Source organism: Mchenga conophoros, linkage group LG14, assembly GCF_057382185.1.
Source record: "Mchenga conophoros isolate Kocher_MC1m ecotype Shallow Benthic linkage group LG14, M_conophoros_male_GT1.1, whole genome shotgun sequence".
Taxonomy (NCBI): Eukaryota; Metazoa; Chordata; class Actinopteri; order Cichliformes; family Cichlidae; genus Mchenga; species Mchenga conophoros.
In genome coordinates, this window is record NC_140539.1 from 12,917,424 (window position 1) to 12,935,766 (window position 18,343).

An 18,343-nucleotide genomic window follows, 5' to 3' on the forward strand; every position below is an offset into this window, starting at 1 on the left:
AAAGACAGAAAGAGTGTGTGCATGTGTGTCTGTGCATAGTGTGAATGTCTTTATCTCCATTTGCAAAGGCTATCTAGGCAATTTGTTCTTAACTGACTTGCGTCATTTAATAAGTTACAAAATGACCTGAGATGAAACGAGATAAAACTCTCTAATGTTCTCAGCTGTGCTCCGTTCTGTCTCTTACCCCTCGAAATCTGACGTTCACTGTTTCTGCAGCTGTTCGGTGTTCCTGCTGGATCGTGTGAGCCATGAGCTGGTGGCAAAGGTGTTTGATGGTGGTGTGGTCAGTGAGGAGGAGGTACGGCAAACAAGCATTTAATTTAACACACATATAAACACTTAGCATGACTGTGCTGACAGTGCACAGCTGCACCGTGGCCTAATGGTCTAAGATTTATGGAGACTTTTTTGGCTGTCTTGAATTTGGCAACAGGGAGTAACAGGAAATTATAACAGGGAGAATTATCAAAGTACACTGAACAAATATCTACATACTGGAATAATAATGATAATAATAAACTTTATTGCATCACAGGAAAAAAGTTAAACATCTAAAAAGAAAAAAAGGCCAAATAACAACAAGACAAATAATAAGAAATACAGGAATACTAAAACCAACATTGTGACATTCATAAAAACTTTACGATTAAAAAATGGTTTAAAAGATTCAAAAGGTTCTGATGTCATTCCGATCACAATTGGAGCTCTGACGGATGAGGCCCGCTAACCTTTCTTTACAAGAGACCTCAGGATAACCAGCAGAACCTCATTCACTGGTATCAGTTAGTGCCCAGGCACATAGATGTTAATGAGTCCTTCATGTAATTCAAACCATTAAAAGCTTTAAAGTAATTAGAATCAGTCTTTTGAATGATACGGTGGAGAGGCAGCATATATTGAAAGCAAAAGTGGGCCAAGCATAGAGCCTTGAGGAACACCACAATAAAATGAGAGCATTTAGCATCCCATCACTAAACACACACTTAATGAAACCTGACAGACACATATTTGTTAATTAGACAAGATGAAATCAAATGAAACCGTTCTTATTGAGTTCAGTGATGGCAGCGGGGACAAAGCTGTTTTTATAACACTTTGTCCTGCATCTTGGAACTAGAAAGCTCCGTCCCCAGGGAAGAAGCTGAGATTCACCCTGTAGAGGATGGGAACCATTATTAAGAATTGATAAAGCCATCCGTTGTTCCTGTTTAGTGTACAGGGAGGCTAAACAGGGCTGTGACTCACCTATCAGACGACTGGACCATCTCACTATCCAATTCAGTCAGATTTTCTCTGCAACAGAGGTCTGACCGAACCATGCCACCAAACAAAAAGATAAAACAGACTCAATAAAAGGACGATAAAACGAAGTTAAATTGTTCAGTCAATGTGGAAATGAGCAAGTTTCCTAAGGCAGTAAAGGCACTTGTGACCCTTTTTCCAGACCAATTTGTAATTCTCATCAAAATTCAGGTTTTCATTGATTATGGTTCCAAGATATTTATATGATTACACTTGCTGATTGTCTCCCTATCCTGTGAGCTGTTAAGTAAAGACAAAACTGTGTGTGTCTTCGTGTCTGAGCACAGAATGAGTTTCGCATCCCAGCCGATCAGGGCATTGCCGGCCACGTGGCGACAACTGGTCAGATTTTGAACATTAAGGACGCCTACTCTCATCCTCTTTTCTATCGTGGGGTGGATGACAGCACGGGCTTCAGGACTCGCAACATCCTCTGCTTCCCCATCAAAGATGAGAATAACGGTAACAATGCATGAACACACACATTTGGACTTTTCATTTCATACCAGTGAGTTCAACACAAAGGGATTTCCTGATGAAATCATGCAAAATATACAACCTTGTGTACCAAAAAGTGGGAACTATCTGTAAAATGTTGATAAAAGCAGAATGCAGAACATTTTTATGTAATTCAATTTGACAACAGCTCAAAGCCTGTTTGAAATTGGAGGTTAGCAGCACATTTCAAAACAGTTCAGGCAAGAGGATCAAAAGCCTTAAACATAATGTAATGCTAAAAACAAGACACCTGGCAGAACAGCTCACATCTCATTAGGGTAATTAGTAACAGGACTGTGTCTAACAAAAAAACATCCCAAAGAGTCTTTTACAAGTAAATATGGGGAGGGTCTCAACACTCAGGGAAGGGCAAATTATTCCAGAGAATTTGGGGAATTTGTCACATACAGTGATTAATATAATTAAAAGATGCAGGGAATTGAGGCAAAGCTCTTTTTGCAGAGGACAAGACTTTAACCATTACTGAGTAGCTCTGGTCTGCTGGCCTCTGGCAACACTGCATTAAACATGTACGTGATTCTGTAGTGAATATTACTACACATGATCAGGACGGCTTCTGTAAACCAGCAAATGCAAACCATCAGAGCATCCAAGTTAAAGCTCTGTGACGCAAAGAAAAAAAGTTAAGAGAGGCTGACGTGAAACCTCTCCTTTGGTATGAAAATATTTTTGGAGATCATGTACATGGATGTTATCAGTGAACAGTTCAAAAACCAATACCTTTACTGGAAAAGGGGGCGCATTCGCGTGCACTGTGTAGGCAACGTACACATCTATAAAGGAACTTTTAATTATGAAGGGTAAATATCAATATGAAGCAACATTTACTGCCATTTAGACATGTTTTCAGGGAAATCTTTGATTATTTCAGTATAAAAAACCAAAAAAAACATTTTGGACATTTTCCAAGAGCGACAATAAAAGAGAGCAGGTGCTGAACTGGTCCCCGAGACCAGCATTATTTCACAAGAAACCCAACAAACAAGAAGAACTGTAATAGATGTCGTGCAAAAACAGAGAAGTATCTTCTCTGAGACTTGTATAAAAGCTAAGCAACTTACACCAGATTTAAAAACATCATATTTAGTGCATTATTGCCCTCTTGTTTGTTTGTTTTTAAGTGGAGCTTCATTCTCGGAATAGCACAAAGAGAGGTTACATCACGTCCTACATGTATAACGTGCACTTTAGACCATCTTCTGTGTTCCAGACTTTCAGAAACCTCTTCTCTATTTTGATGCTGCTGCCTAATGGTTTCTGCTGTATCCACAGAGAAGCTTTGCAGTCAGTGTCATTTGTCTCCATGTAAAAAAAGGAGCTGTCTGCGGATCATATTAACATTTTAATTTCAGAGCTTTTTATGTGCAATTAGGTTTGACTCCACCGTGAAATCAATTCAAGTTAGCAGACCTTTTTGACTCGACGTTGACTTTTGCCATTTGTGCCTCATTTTCTCGTCCTTGTCGCTCCCTCTTCCACTCTCCATTTTTCTTCATCAACTTTCACCCGCCTCCATCCATCCCTGCATCTCTCGCCCCTCTTCCTGCTTAATCATTTCCTCCCTAATTGTTCCACCTTCCTCTTCTCCTCACCCCTTTCCTCTTTAAATCTTCCGTTTTCCAGAAGTCATCGGCGTCGCTGAGTTGGTGAATAAGATGAATGGGCCGTGGTTCAACCGCTTCGATGAGGATTTGGCGACAGCTTTCTCTATCTACTGTGGCATCAGCATTGCCCATGTGAGTCTCTTCTAACTCCCTTTAATCAAAGAGACCAAGTTGTTAAAAAGTAACACACATACATGAGCATGTGAGGAGAAATAATTTAATTCCAGTAACTATTATTTTATAACTTCTCACTTTCCAAACTTCCTCTTATTATCTCTGTGAGCAGCAGTGAATAAATCCAGACTGCTATACAATTCATCTTCATACACACTGACTCTCTCGGTCAATAAGTCAGCTTCATTTTTAAATAATGTAATCTCTGCAAGTTCCATGCATCCTTATAATGATGCAAATATAAGTGAGTTTAGCATTTACAGTATATCCATCATTAGGAGGCTCTCCCCAAAATAGTTGACGATGTCAGAAAGATTGATCCCGTCCTGGCGAGATGAGATCAGCTCAGTGGGAGTGAAATGCTCAGTCGAGGCAGAGAAGAGGAAAGTCTCAAGGGAAATTTAAGGAGATTCAGTCAGATGGAAGTGGTGCAGTTCATTGGCATTGTATGATTGCTGCAAACTGAACTTATTAACATACTTCCAGCTGAACAGCTGTGCGCGGCTCACAGAGACGATTATGAAGACGATCACGTCTGTGATAATAGTGATGAACAAACAAGGAGAGATATATTTGTTATTGCCCACAAACTCTGTTGAAATATTGTCTTTTTCATCCTTCACCACCCTGATCTCAGATAAAAGAAAATGTCTTCCCGTTCTAATAAACAGAGTCACTTCATGTTGAGTAGCTCCTGCAGAGTGTGACCTCTGAATGACTGCTGGTACTTAATAGGTTATCTACAAACTATAAACATATTTGATAGAAAAAAAATAATTGCTTTCGAGGCCACTAATTAATGATTTAAAGCACAGCCAGATATATTATTCATCAGATCTCACCCAGTATCGTGCTGTAGAGTACTCTCAGGGTTGTAAAAAGCTCCCTCATGTACTAAAAGGTAAAGCGGGGGCCAGACGTAGGGCTGTGAAAAGCCCACGAAAATTAAAACATGCTTGTTAATCATGAATCACAGGTTTACCATTTGAATGTGAATGTAAAAGCAGTAACAAACATATGTGTGCAATCACAAACTGGTGAGACAACTGAAAATGGCTTCGATGTGCTTGGAAAAAGGCGGTGAAGAATATTCCGGATAATCCGACAAAAGCCCAAACAAAATACGAAAGTCCAAGTGAGGAAAAACAAACGGGGAAAAACTGAAAGGTGCCAAAACTCAGAAAACAAACAGAGAGGCGCCAGAAGAGCAGACACGAAGGTTGGCAAACTGAAAGCTGAAAAGGATTAAGAGTTTCCTTCAAAGCAGCTAAACATGTTTTTCAGCCATAGAAGTTGGGCTACGTCCACACGTACACGGTTTTAGGGTTTATTTTCACTTTCATTAAAGAAAAACAATCCATACAACCACTGTTTTGTCCACATGAAAATGCAAAACGAGATCATGCCCAAGCAACAGGTGGCGATAAAATCCTGATCATATAGAAATGTTGGCCACTCAGAGGCCTACAAACAATAACACGGCGCACAGTCTGACATCAAAAATCAGGCGCATGTCTTAGAAGCAGGAGCAAAAGCTGAAAATCAAATATAATTTTCTGCAACATATGTTTATAGTGGCTGTTGTACCTTAATGTTTGTTTCCTGTAGGTCAGTTTTCAAAGATCAAAATGCTTTTTGTGTGTGAACGAAAGGCCAAAACAAAAATCTGGATAATTTATCTTTTTATTAATGACATCATACCTCTTGTTAACCACCTGATTTTTTGCTTCAGTGCATCCAAAGATATTTATTTAGTGCATTTCTACTGTATCTGAGCACTCAAAGCATTTTTTACTACTTGCCTCATCCACACACTTTTTTCTATGCATAAATGATTTTATATCAGTGGATGCATTGGAGGAAACTGTCAGGGTCCTGGGTCTCCTGACCCAGCGTTTTAGTTCATTGTGATTTTTGTATTATTGTACTTGGTGTGAGTTTCTATGGTTTCTAGTTTCGATCCCTTGCCCTTCATGTTTCTCTATGTCCCCTCTGTTCTGTGTAAGTCTGTGTCTGCATGTTTGAGTTCCCCTCTGTGTCTCTCGGTTCTTAGAGTCCTCTGCCTTATGGTTTATGTCTCTGTGTTTCTTAGTTGCTGTCTCCACTGTGTCAAGTTCGCGTCTCTGTGTGATCCTTCCTGTTTTACTTTGTAGGTCCGTGTCTTATGTGAATGTGTCCTGCTTTGCTTGTCTCGTCAGTTCTAATTTCCCCCAGCTGTGCCCTCCTTCTGTGTCTCATTCTCCTCGTTACTTCCCAGTGTATTTAGTCCCTGTGTTTCTCTGAGTCAGTGTTGCGTCGTACCCTCAACAAGCTGTGTGTGTTTTGCCTCCGTGTTACCAGTGTTTTGTTTCCAGTTCCAGTTCAGTGTTTTCTGCTTCAGTGTTTTAGTCCACCAGCGTTTTTGTTTGTCTTTTGATGCCTTTAGTTAGAGGGTTTCCAGCAATAAAGCTGCTCTTTAAGTTGAACTTCTGTGTCTGAGTCCTGCATTTTGGATCCACCACTCCTGCTTGCACGCCTGCCACGCAGCCAACCATGACAAACTCTGTAAAAGACCATAAGGACAGGGAGAATCGAACCACTAACCTGCTCTACCTTCTGTGCCACAGCCACCCACAAACATACTTTCAAAATAAAATAGAACTTCATCTCTCACTAGCATGTAGTCAGTGGTACCATGAAAAGCAAAATATGGTTCCAGCTGGAAGATCGATCATAAGGAGATCCTGATAACATAATATTTCACTGAACTTTATTACTTTATATCACAAACATCTAATTTAATTTCTTTCTGTTTGTCTTTGTCCAGTTATCGTGATAATATAATGAATTCATTCTTACTAAAAATGAATTAGCAGCGTTTTAATGTGCCGGTTCTTCCTCCAGTCTCTGCTCTACAAGAGAGTCCACGAGGCTCAGTTCAGATCCCATCTGGCCAATGAAATGATGATGTACCATATGAAGGTAAAATCACATCTCTTCATCCCACAAACTCACTCTCGCACAGCGACGCGCAGCATTTACTGACAGTGTCCATGCTATTTACTCAGTATGATTCAGTATGAGTCTGTGGCAGGTTTCAGAGGAAGAGGTGACTAAGCTGCTGGTATCTGGCATCGACCCGGTGAACGAGATTGACCCGTGCTTCGCAGAGTTCACGTGCACGCCGCGCTCCCTTCCCGATGACACCACGCCGATGGTAAGAAGCAGAGAGAGAGAGAGTGTGTCTGAATGCTGTCAGCACAAAGATTTAAAGAGAACAAAATCTGATGTAACTTCTCCTGTTGTGTGTCTGCAGTGCGTTCTCAGCATGTTTGAAGACATGGGTTTCATCAACACCTATAAGATCGACATGCACACGCTCGCCAGGTCTGACATCCATCAATTTATATGCTGTGTTTAAGAGCCTGTGCTTTAAATCATTTTCCATCAGCTGTTTAAATAAAGAATATTTACTTTATTTATTAATGATTCTCTGGATACATTGTTAAGTAGTATTGCGTTGTAAGCTTGTAGCAGAATCTTCAATCAGGTTTGTTTTTTTTAAAGCTGATGGAGAGATGGGTTGTGAATGAGAATTTCCGGGGCTACCACTGAGTTACATGTTGGAAAAAAAAGTCATGAGAGTGTTTTTAAACTGCTGCCTTGGTGCCAGGTTCTGTCTGATGGTGAAGAAAGGCTACAGAGACCCTCCCTACCACAACTGGATGCACGCTTTCTCCGTCTCACACTTCTGCTACCTGCTCTACAAAAACCTAGGGCTGTCCAACTACCTCGAGTGAGTACACAAGTCTCAAAAGACTTTATAATGATGTTTTATATCATTTGTATTTAAAATGATTCTTCTATGCCTGCTGTCTTCTAGGGATATAGAAATATTAGCGCTCTTTGTGTCCTGTATGTGCCATGATCTGGACCACCGTGGCACCAACAACTCTTTCCAAGTGGCCTCGGTGAGAGCACATACTTTGCTTTTGTTTTATTAGAAAGCAGTAGGAATGATACAAAATAATAGAAAAATAAACAAGGCTCTAAGCAGGACTGCAGCTTTATGCATGCAGACAAAAAATGCATTATGTTTTTAATCTTCTATTCAGTCCAAAAGCTGATATAGGGAAAATAAACACAATAATAAGTAAACAAACCAGGGAAATGAGCAAGTAATCCAAAAACACTAGGAGATACAGGGAAGCTCTGAGCAGGGAGGTACAGCACTGGGGTACACACAGCTGCAATTAACAGAGGGGGGCAGAGACACACCTGATATAGAGAGGAGCGGTAGCAGGTACTAACACAGCTGAAGCCAACAAATATAATGAGATGGGGAAGTAAACACATCACAAGACACAGAAAACAGGAAGTGTGACACAACACAACACAATGGATGGAATAGAATGAGTCTGACACGGAGAGAAGATCGGCGGACGAGACGGAGGAACGTAGAAAGGTGAACGTGAAACGTGAACTAAAAGCAACGTCAACGGTAAAAATAAAAACTAATAACAACTGAAAACTTGGCATCTTAATAATGAATAAAACATGTGAATAAAAATGAATAAATCCTAAAAGGAAACCACAAACAGACGAGGCTTCTGAACTCTTAAACACAGTGAATTCAACTAAAGCAGCTATTTGATAAATAGAAAACTAAATACTAATTAGAGCAAGGAAAATAATCATACAAATGACAGCTAAATATATACAAACCCACAAGGAAGGTAACAAAAAATAGGTACCAGCGTGGTACCATGAACTATCTTAGTCTTTTCATTTCTTTTAGTCGTCTTCGAGAATAGTTCTTCAGGCTTCTTAAAGGACTTTTAAAGCTCTTCTTTGGATGTTTCTGTCAAGATGATCCCACTCTGCTTCAATAATGTTGAGGTCTGGGCTCTGTGAAAACCAATCCATGACTGATAGATGATCCATTGAGATAAATAGATGGATAGATGGATGAGCAAAAGGCCAGATGCATCAATGTGTCCTCTTTAGGAATCACCTTGGTGCCACAAAAATATAATTTTATGCCTTTTTGGCATTTTTCATTTTTGGATATATGAGTTCAGTAATTTTAACTTATATCTATTATTATGGTATATACAAGTGGTATCTTTCCAATTATTTGGCCTGTTTATTTGGGCTTCCTATCCTCTCAAATACAGAGCGTGTATTTAACAGGATAGGAACGGTGACCTGGCCTGCCTTCCCAAACCGCCTGCTCCTGAGCATCCCCAGAGGACTGCAGATCCACTCTGCCCAGATACTAACCACTCAGATGAGACTGAGAGAGAAAGAACACAATAAGAGGAGATAAGAGACAGAAGAAGAGAAGATATTGCAGTAAATGATAGTGGTTACTGCATTAACAATATTGTATTAGTATGTATTGTTTACTGTAAATGAAAAAAGAAAAAAAACATATGAATAAATTAAAAAGCAAACGTTAGGGGGATGTTATTTGTGAATCACTTTCCCCGCCTGACAAAAGCCAGGAAGAAACACACAAACCATTTCATTTAACATGACAACAACAGCGGGAGTTATGATAATGTTGAAATTTTTACTTTAAATGCTCGAGATGAAGCATCCCGGGTAATAGCGAGGGTTGCACGGTTTTATCAGGGTCTAATCACGAGGTGATTAGAAGCGTGTCGCCCTGCTACACTCTAATCAGGCACAAACCTAAATCAGACACACATTATAAGACAAAAGTAATCCATCATTGATAAGCTTCTGTATATATATATATATATATATATATATGTATTTTTTTTTTTCAATTGAGAGCTGCCATCTCCTGTTAAAGAGAAAACACTGCTATATTTTATTGGAGGATGTTGATTTGAATCAATGTGCCGCGCATGCTAAAAGGATTGTGTTTCAAATGTGTGTCTGTTATGTTTCCAGCAATCTGTGCTGGCTGCTCTCTACAGCTCAGAGGGATCTGTGATGGAGGTAAAGTCTCTCAAAGTTTTCACACTGACTGTGTAAATCTTTATTTCCTATGACAGAGACGATAAGATTGTGCGATTACTGGTATAGGCTTGCTCCTTCATAGTTAATGAATGCCATTATCTGAGAGCTGCTAATGTAGTGTTCTGCTAGGACATCTAGTGGCCAAAATCAATCATGACATTTTTTTGCAGCAGCGATGAGGCAATGTGAGGAATTTAAATTGGTTTTTGCCTTTTGCATTGCAGCATTAGTCACTTTAGAGTCACCGTTTTCTAACACGTTTTGTCATTATGCTTTATTTGCCACGCCAGAGACATCACTTTGCCCAGGCCATCGCTATTCTGAACACTCATGGCTGCAACATCTTTGAGAAGTTCTCCAGGAAGGTGAATTATCAAACCCTCTCTCCATTCGTGCATTTCAACAACTTTCTTTTTTCTCAATCTCTCGCTGATTTCATATTTTCATTTGCTTCTATCACCGCCTTTGCAAGCTAACGATTATTTTTTATGTCTCTAGGACTACCAGCGCATGTTGGATTTAATGAGAGACATAATTCTGGCCACGGACCTTGCTCACCACCTTCGCATTTTCAAGGATCTGCAGAAGATGTCTGATGGTACATGTCACATGTTCAGTATGCGCAGCCACGTCTCTGCAGTTGCTTTAGACTCACACCCGTGAACAGCTCCAGGAGGCTCAGTTCTGATTGTCGATTCACACTGAAAGCAAAGCAATATTTCTTTTTACGTCTCCTTAGATTAAAGCGGCCTGATTTCACAAGGGAGACGAAACAATATAGAACATTAGAAATTCACCGTTTCAGTACAATTATCCATTGCTGAGCTGAAAGATCGCTCATAGACAGACAGACAACCCATTTTCCTCTGCACTATGACTTGCTTCTTTTTCATGAACTGACTTATTTTGCAGAGATCTGAGTTCACGCTTGCAACATTCAGCTCTGACATTCTTAATAATCCTCCACTTTCATTGGACTATTTACCCTTTAGAAAAGACAGTTGCTTACACTCTTATGCAATGTAATTGGCTGTAACCTCCAGGCCAGTGGTTTGTTACGCTTGAATGCAACCAATTATAAGTTATCCTGAGTGGATGTCTCCTCCGTGGAAACAATTTCGAGCCGTTAAAGCAATTCAAGGACATTAAAAACCACTAAATGAGTTAGCAACTTTCTCACACTCTAGAATAGGTGACTTGTCAATCATGGAGTAGAATACTGAATGAATGTGTAGAGTGTTAATAGGCACTGGAAAATCATTTCTGCCTACCAAACACGCAAAGTCTGCTTATCTAACATCCTTTTGTGACCTTCTTTTATTGTCACTTCTATCATTATGCATATTGGAGACTAAAATGAACTTTATGCAATGAGTTTGAAGCACTTTTGCTTCGGAATTGTGTGATTTTCCTCTTAGATGAAAGGCAGCAACAGTGCTTGAAATGCTGTTAACGCAGAGCGATGCGTTTTGTGTGTTTTTCAGATGGATACAATCCAAAAAGCCGTACCCACCACTCCCTGCTGCTGTGCCTGTTGATGACCTCGTGTGACCTGTCAGACCAAACCAAGGGCTGGAAAACCACACGCAAAATTGCTGTCAGTTTGTGTTCTGCACCAGTATATGTGAAACATTACCACATACTTACTAGAACTTGCCATTTGTAGCAAAAATGTTGTATTAATGTGTTTAATTCAGTTAAGACTGTTAATATTTCAGTATTACTGCAGTACAAATTCCAAAAGCTTAGTGGAAGTAATAGCTGCAATTATTTTGACCTAGTAAACTGCTCACTGTAGCAGTTTATTCTAAGTAGGAAGAAAATAGAAAAGGCTTTAGTGTGATCGGGTTCATGCTGCATTTGCTGATTTGCAGGAGAAAGAAGTTTCTGTTTCATCTTTTAGCAACACGACTAAAGATTTCTAATTAACAGTGTTTGTACAGTGAAACTGACCCATTTCTAGGACATTGGAGATTATGAGATGCAAAGCTGTACAGCTGGAAACAACCTTTGAGCTGTATTCCATTATTTTCTATTCTGAGAAACCGCACTCCATTTTAGGATTATGTTTAATCTTGGCCTGCCCCCTTTCCACCACCAAACCCGTAAACCTTGCCCCAAATCCTCCACCCTCAATCTCCAAACACCTAAAGCAAATAAACTGTAAATCCTTGTTTTCAAAACCAATAGCACATTTCTGTGGAAGACTTTATTGGCTTTTACAGTGCTCAGTTGATACATTATCATCTCAATAGCAAGAGAACGCATTTCTATCAGTGAAAAACCCCAATCACACCAAATATTGAACTTTAATAGAAGTGACTTGCAGTTTATGGCAGGTAACAGCATAAAATGTTTGCATAAAAGACAAATAAACTAAATTTCATACATAACGATGTCTCTATAAATATGACACATGTTAAGACTTTCAAATATCTGCTGCTATGTTCCTACAGGAGCTGATTTATAAAGAGTTCTTCTCTCAAGGAGATCTGGTATGTTTTAGTGTACGCTAACTGCTAAATGACATGTGAAAATAGTAACATGTGGTGAAAGTGTGTTATTGTACGCCTGACTGAGGTCATTAATCATAGCTTAACGTGTGTTTGCAGGAAAAAGCCATGGGTAACAGGCCCAGTGAGATGATGGACAGAGAGAAAGCGTACATACCGGAACTGCAGATCAGCTTCATGGAGCATATCGCCATGCCGATCTACAAGTGCGTACAAAACCTGAAAGCAGCACAGACTCATTATTGGATCTGTTTTGGTCCTTTTATCACACAAAGGATTTAGTTTGAAACATTGCTTAAAACAAAACTGTAGATTATGTACACATTATCCCCTGATTCTGGAGTCTTTTTGCTGATTGTTTTGGCATTCACTCTCATCAGCACTGTTTTTACTGTGGTTGAAACTTTTTAAACTAACTAGTGGACATTTGAGCATCTAAGTAACTCATTTAAAGGAGCAAGAACAGATAAAGGTAGATAAATTCATTACGTCGACATTAACAGTTTGAAATTAATGTCAATTAAATTCAGTAAATTTAAATAAGCAAGTGCATCACATTTGCAATATATAGACCTTTAAAGTGATAATCATAGAGAAACACGTCTGAAAAGTGAAGCCAGCCTCATACCTGCCATTCCTTCTAATGGCCTGCAGGGGAGGCGACTCTGCTGTTTCATTTCATGTTTTGTAGAATACAGCATGATATTTATTTGTAAATTATGGTCGCAGGAGTTCAATTCAGTTGATATATGTATATTTATATAGAAACTCCAACAATCAGATGATCCCCATGAGCGAGTAGTAAGAACTCCCCTGCAGGCTCAGGGGAGGGGCAGCCATGTCTTTTGTGACCGGTCGGGGTCTTTATAAGAGTGAAATAAACAATGAAGCAGGACTACTTGGTGACTGAAAAGTCACTAAGACAGATAGAATAAAGCATGGATGTAGCTTCTAGGTCAGAAGAATGTGCCTAGTGGCTTAACCTCCTAGGACCTGGCGTCCACATATGTGGACATCACATTTTGGGTTATTTAGACCAAAATACTCAATTTTGCGCTACAAGGGCCTGATATCCACTTATGAGGACATTATACTGCTACTGTTCTATCGAAATTTGAAACAAATATCCTCATATGTGGCTCTCATTTTTCTTAGAAACAAAAATCAGGTTAAAAAAATCTGGTAATTCTTTGTTTTTACATTCACCGGGTCCCAATATGCCCAAATATCAAAGACAAATTTAAAATGCATGTCGTGGAAGAGTTCGGGTCTTTGGAGGTTAAAGCTGCATTTTATCTGAAGGCCACCAGATGGGTTTAGTTTTGGTTGCAAAAAGCTTTCCGTGCTAATAGAAGTGTGTTGGAAATCAGCTTTCTATCTTGACCTCTTGAAACACTTTTCTGCTGATTTTATGGGCTCGGTAACTGGTTTTTGTTCTCATTGAATAACAAATGAAGTCTGTTATGTAAATCTTGTTCATATTACGTTTCAAAGTGGAGGTGGTATGAACCACACACTTGTTAGCTAATGACACAAGTCATCATCAATGAAGATGGCGATGGCAAACGCTCATCTCGAGGTTTCAGAACAGGATCTGAAAAACCAAAGGGTGACGACTTTTATACCACCTGTGGTTGCTACCATTTGAGCACACATGATCCTCAGATTCTCAGTCAGACCCAGACCTGGCACCTGACATCTGGTTATTGAAAAAGCAACCAAACAAACACATAATGCTTAAAGTGGAAGCTTGAAAACAGGACTTCAAAAACCAGTGATTGACATCAATTTGGCCACTAACATTGTCTATATATACAGTTTATTCTGATAATGTGCTGTGACTGCAACCTGTGAAAAATCAAAATGCCAGTTACTGGATGATTAAATACCCGATAGCACAGTTCAAATCATTACATGACGTTAAATAAATAAAATTAAAACAATAATTATATGAATGATTAATCCATTTCATTTAGAGTGGCATTAATTGAACAAACTCTCAGACTGGGACATTGAGGACTCTTCATTAGCAATCATGTGTAGGCCTAAAATTAACACCACCTGCTGCCTCCTGTCTTCTCAGGCTGCTGTCTGAACTGTTTCCCGGGGCCACCGAGCTGTACGAGAGGGTGGCGGCTAACCGTGAGCAGTGGACCAAAGTGTCCCATAAGTTCACCATCCGTGGGTTGCCTAGCAACAACAGCCTCGACTTCCTGGACCAGGAATACGAGCTGCTGCAGGCCCAGGGCGCTTTCGGGAGTGACGACCACTGCCTCAACGGCTGCCTCGACGACACAGAAGGAGGGAGGGGTCAGTGACGGCAGCAGGCCGCGGACGGTTTTCGTCGAGTTTTCCGTGGTCCCGTAAGAGGCTGAGGATACCTTTTTAGTGACCTAAGAGTCACAGGTCTCTCTCTGCTGTCAACCACTTAGATGCTTAGGAGGCCAGACAGGACGGGACAAAAGTTTCAAACTGAATCAGACGAGCGATCTGAAACGAGTGCTGGAGCCACACGTCTCCGGCTGAAGATGGCAGAAGGTGGTGACTTTGTCTATTTCAGCAGCTATAATAGGTTTTTACCACTAGTCACAAGCTCATTCATACAGTACTGATCCTGATTAAGATTGTAAAAACACACAGCTACACTGACACACATATGTACATGCACATACTGTCTCAAGATCGAGGGGGGCGGAAAAGATTCATTGTGACAGCAGAGACTACTTCAACATGTAACAGTGAGATGAAAGTGCTATAGTTTCTGTAAAATGTGTCATAAAAGCTTATATTGATTTAAAGCAGCTGCCATAGCCCTCACCTGATGCTTATGAATGCATGCTGTATGGACACCTCATGTTTTATTCCTTTTATCTGGGTCAGTGTTTATTTTTTTTCCATTAACTAAGAAATGAATGCACTCCATTTCCATTTCCATCTCCACTCCGTCTCAACACATTTTAGTTACAGCTTTTCAGGATATGTGTAATAATAAATTCATGACCATCAAGATGCACGGGGAGTTTTTGTTTCTTTTTAGTGATTCACTTCTTGCTTTTTTTAGGTGTTTAGGGGACAATTTGACAATCACTTATTAATGACAGAGTCACTGATCCCTGACCCTTCTTCATTAAACACTTAACCCAAAAGACTCCCATTTTATTCTTCTCACCATCCTCCATCTGTCACATTTCCTCTTCATTTAGGTCATTTTTTTCTGTTCTTGACTAACGTCCTCATGAACCCACTTTAGGTAAAGAGTAACCAAATCCCTTTAAAAGATCCATCTCATCTGTAAGTGCAAATGTGCCAGAGTAGAGTGTGTCATCGAGTGTGTCATATGGATCTGCCTTATTGCGCATCTTTGCTGCCTTTCTTAGAGCTTTTAATATATAAAAATTGAAATAAAGAGTCTGTTTAGTATGTATGTTGTATATTTGTTATAGAGATAGCGTGAGTATCGACGTGTTTGACTGAATGATCTGCTGAGAAGATGTATATCTGTGAAATACCCGTGTGAAGAACCTCAGATGTCACAATCGTCATTTCACTTCTTTCTATTTTATCTGCACAGCCACCCTCGGGTGTCCCAGTCAGACATAAAAGCGTTTTGTTCAGTTCTCAGTGCATCCAGATTGGGGTTTTTTTTTTTCTTTTTTAAAGAAACTAGAGATGTAGCCATCACAAAATTACTCTTTCTTGGAACCATCCAGCGGTTCACTATCGCTGCACTCCAAAGGAAGCGTCAGAAATTATGTTCTCAGCTTGTGCCTCATAGAAAACCTGACTGGATTTTTATGTTACAGTACGCTATTGCTCAGTTTTACCTTACGATGCTTAAAGTAGGAAATGCTGCAGAGCAATGTGAGGAAAACCGCTGAATAGTTACAAAGGGAAAGTGGACACCATTGCACGTGGGCTGCACGGGGAGGGGGCGGGGGATGAGTGAATGTGTGGATGGGCACGAGCGTCTACGTGGGTGAGAGAGAGGTAGTTAAGAGCAAGAGAGAAATATTCGGTGTAGCTCCACAGAGGCGGTGTTCACAGAAACGAGGCTGACACAAACCTCGAGTGATCTACCAGAATTTCTTCCTTCTTCTCCCCCCTTTCCTTTTATGCTGCCCCGATAATGTTAATGGAAGAAGATGAAAGCTTCTTTTCAGTTTTTTTCAAATCGCAGGTTACAAATGTAGGATTTCTCTTTGAAAAGTACCTTATGAACCCTCATGGGATCCTTTTGAAGACAATTAGTGAGGAGCTATTAGTGAGGAAGGTTAATCGCCTCTAAAAGTGGTGTGATGTATGTGTGAAACCAAGATTGGGATATGCATCAGCGCTAGCTCGATGGAAGTGCTTGATCTGCCGTGGACGAGATGGTTTTGCTGCAAAGCTTCTAAAGGGCGTACAGACGTGTCTGTATAAGAGCCACTCTCTCTTTCTTGAACTCTTTTTCTCATTTTTTTGTTTTATTTTTCAGTTATTTCAAAACCAACGTTTCACATGTACTTGTCTTTTTTTTCCATGTGCAATATAAATTGTCTGCCTCTGTGACACTGCATAGATTCCTATGTAAATACCTATGCCTCTTGTTAAATTATTGCTTTAGGTCTGAGTTGCCAAAGCCTTTTAAGTGTTAGATCATGATGTTTCCATTTAGAAAAGAAACACAAATCAATGGAGTGTGACAATTTTAATCCTAAAATGCTTCAGTTTTCTATCACGATTGTGTATCTGTCCTTTTTGTTTGTTTGTTTTAGAGAGTCAGGGCTAAATGTGCCAAGCAAACATTTTCTACTTTCTTGGCAAGCTGCAAAGTGAAAAAGAAAAAGAAAACATTAAAAACACCACAAGAAAAAAGAAAAAAAAACCAGACAGAACTTAAAATATTTTTGTTCTCTAATGTTGGAGTGTCGACGAGGGCTGTGTTCATATTTGACTTTTCCCGCTACGTCATGACAGCTTGTCAATGGATTGTGAACACAATCGATTTCCCATCATCACTGAGCAGCGGGACTCGAACCTGTGACGTAACGTCATCGTAACAATCACCTGTGACATAATTGTTAAAAGTGGCAAAAAATATAATTGCTGTAAATATCAAGCGTTTCAAAAGAAAACGTTTCTTGATCGTCTGTCATTATTTACAATGGGACTTTTTTTTTTCCAATTCTGTAATGTGTTTAAAGTGGTTGCCTTCTGTTCTCCTTTTCTTTCTTTCTTTTTTCTTTTTTCTTTTTTTGCTAAGCCATTTTTGAACAACCCTAAGCTCAGACTTTAACAGAGGGGATGAAAGAAAATTATATGTTTGTTTGGGATATACATATAATATATAACCCAGGCAAATCTGAAATGTATAAATGATGCTTATACTGGTCAATAAATCCAGGATATTCATCTGTTAATTATTTGTTTCATTGAGTTCTGAGTGCTGGTGATCTTGTTCTTCGTGTTGAACAAGGACAATTTTCAGAAGTAGGCAAATGTGCAACATTTTAAATCATTTTTTTTTCTTGAAATAAATCTGGTGAAAGGCTTCTCGGTTGTCCTTTCTAAATGTGTGTGCACACCACACGTGTATTATGTTGTCTGGAACTGTGTATTTGTATCTGGCAACACTGATTTAGTCATCACAGAGGCATCTTTGCTGTTCCTGTTGACCTGTGCCACATGGACTCATGGTTAAGCATGGCTAGGCTAACATATTTCAGAGGGGTTCCTAGGATAAAAATCTACCCCTAAAGTAGTTAGCATTTCTCCTGTTTTTACATTAGTTTAAATAGAAATTATATAGCTTGTTCATACAGCTATACTTTTATAATGGGAAATTACATTTAAATTATATGTTATCAGCCCCTAGTTGAAGCTATTCCTGTATAGAGTTGTGGTCAGAAGCTTTCATAGACTCATCACAGGCAAAAATGTCATGGTAAATCTGGGTCTTTTTATGATTTCTCTTAACTGTTGAATGACTGTACAACAAATATCTTTAATAACTTTAAAAAGAAAATGAAAAATTTGGTGTTGAAGTTTGAATTGACTTTGAATTTTCTCAAAAGTATATATACAGGCTCAAACATATACATGTACCCCACTAATATTTGGTTTAATGTTCTTTTGCAAGTTGCGCCTCAACTTGACACTTTTGGTAGCCATCAACAACTTTCTGGCAAAAGTCTGGCTGTATATATGACAACTCTTCAAGCGAGACAGCTCAGTCTTTATCTCATCTGTCCATAGAGCTTTTCTGCAGTAGACATTTGG

General features: G+C 39.5%; 1 protein-coding gene across 3 annotated transcripts in view; it reads left to right on the forward strand.

Moving 5' to 3' along the window:
• pde2a (phosphodiesterase 2A) overlaps window positions 1–17,616 on the forward strand; it is a 172,568-nt gene extending 154,952 nt beyond the window's left edge. For all 3 annotated transcript variants that reach the window (XM_085245343.1, XM_085245345.1, XM_085245346.1), the window contains 15 exons: window positions 220–301; window positions 1,593–1,767; window positions 3,448–3,560; window positions 6,486–6,563; window positions 6,676–6,798; window positions 6,898–6,968; window positions 7,255–7,377; window positions 7,465–7,552; window positions 9,504–9,551; window positions 9,863–9,937; window positions 10,071–10,170; window positions 11,057–11,169; window positions 12,029–12,067; window positions 12,185–12,291; window positions 14,169–17,616. In XM_085245343.1, coding sequence (XP_085101469.1) covers window positions 220–301; window positions 1,593–1,767; window positions 3,448–3,560; window positions 6,486–6,563; window positions 6,676–6,798; window positions 6,898–6,968; window positions 7,255–7,377; window positions 7,465–7,552; window positions 9,504–9,551; window positions 9,863–9,937; window positions 10,071–10,170; window positions 11,057–11,169; window positions 12,029–12,067; window positions 12,185–12,291; window positions 14,169–14,403 — 1,570 coding nt within the window. In that variant the 3' untranslated portion in view covers window positions 14,404–17,616. The remainder of the gene's footprint in view (window positions 1–219; window positions 302–1,592; window positions 1,768–3,447; window positions 3,561–6,485; window positions 6,564–6,675; window positions 6,799–6,897; window positions 6,969–7,254; window positions 7,378–7,464; window positions 7,553–9,503; window positions 9,552–9,862; window positions 9,938–10,070; window positions 10,171–11,056; window positions 11,170–12,028; window positions 12,068–12,184; window positions 12,292–14,168) is intronic.
• The last annotated feature ends 727 nt before the right edge of the window (window positions 17,617–18,343 follow it).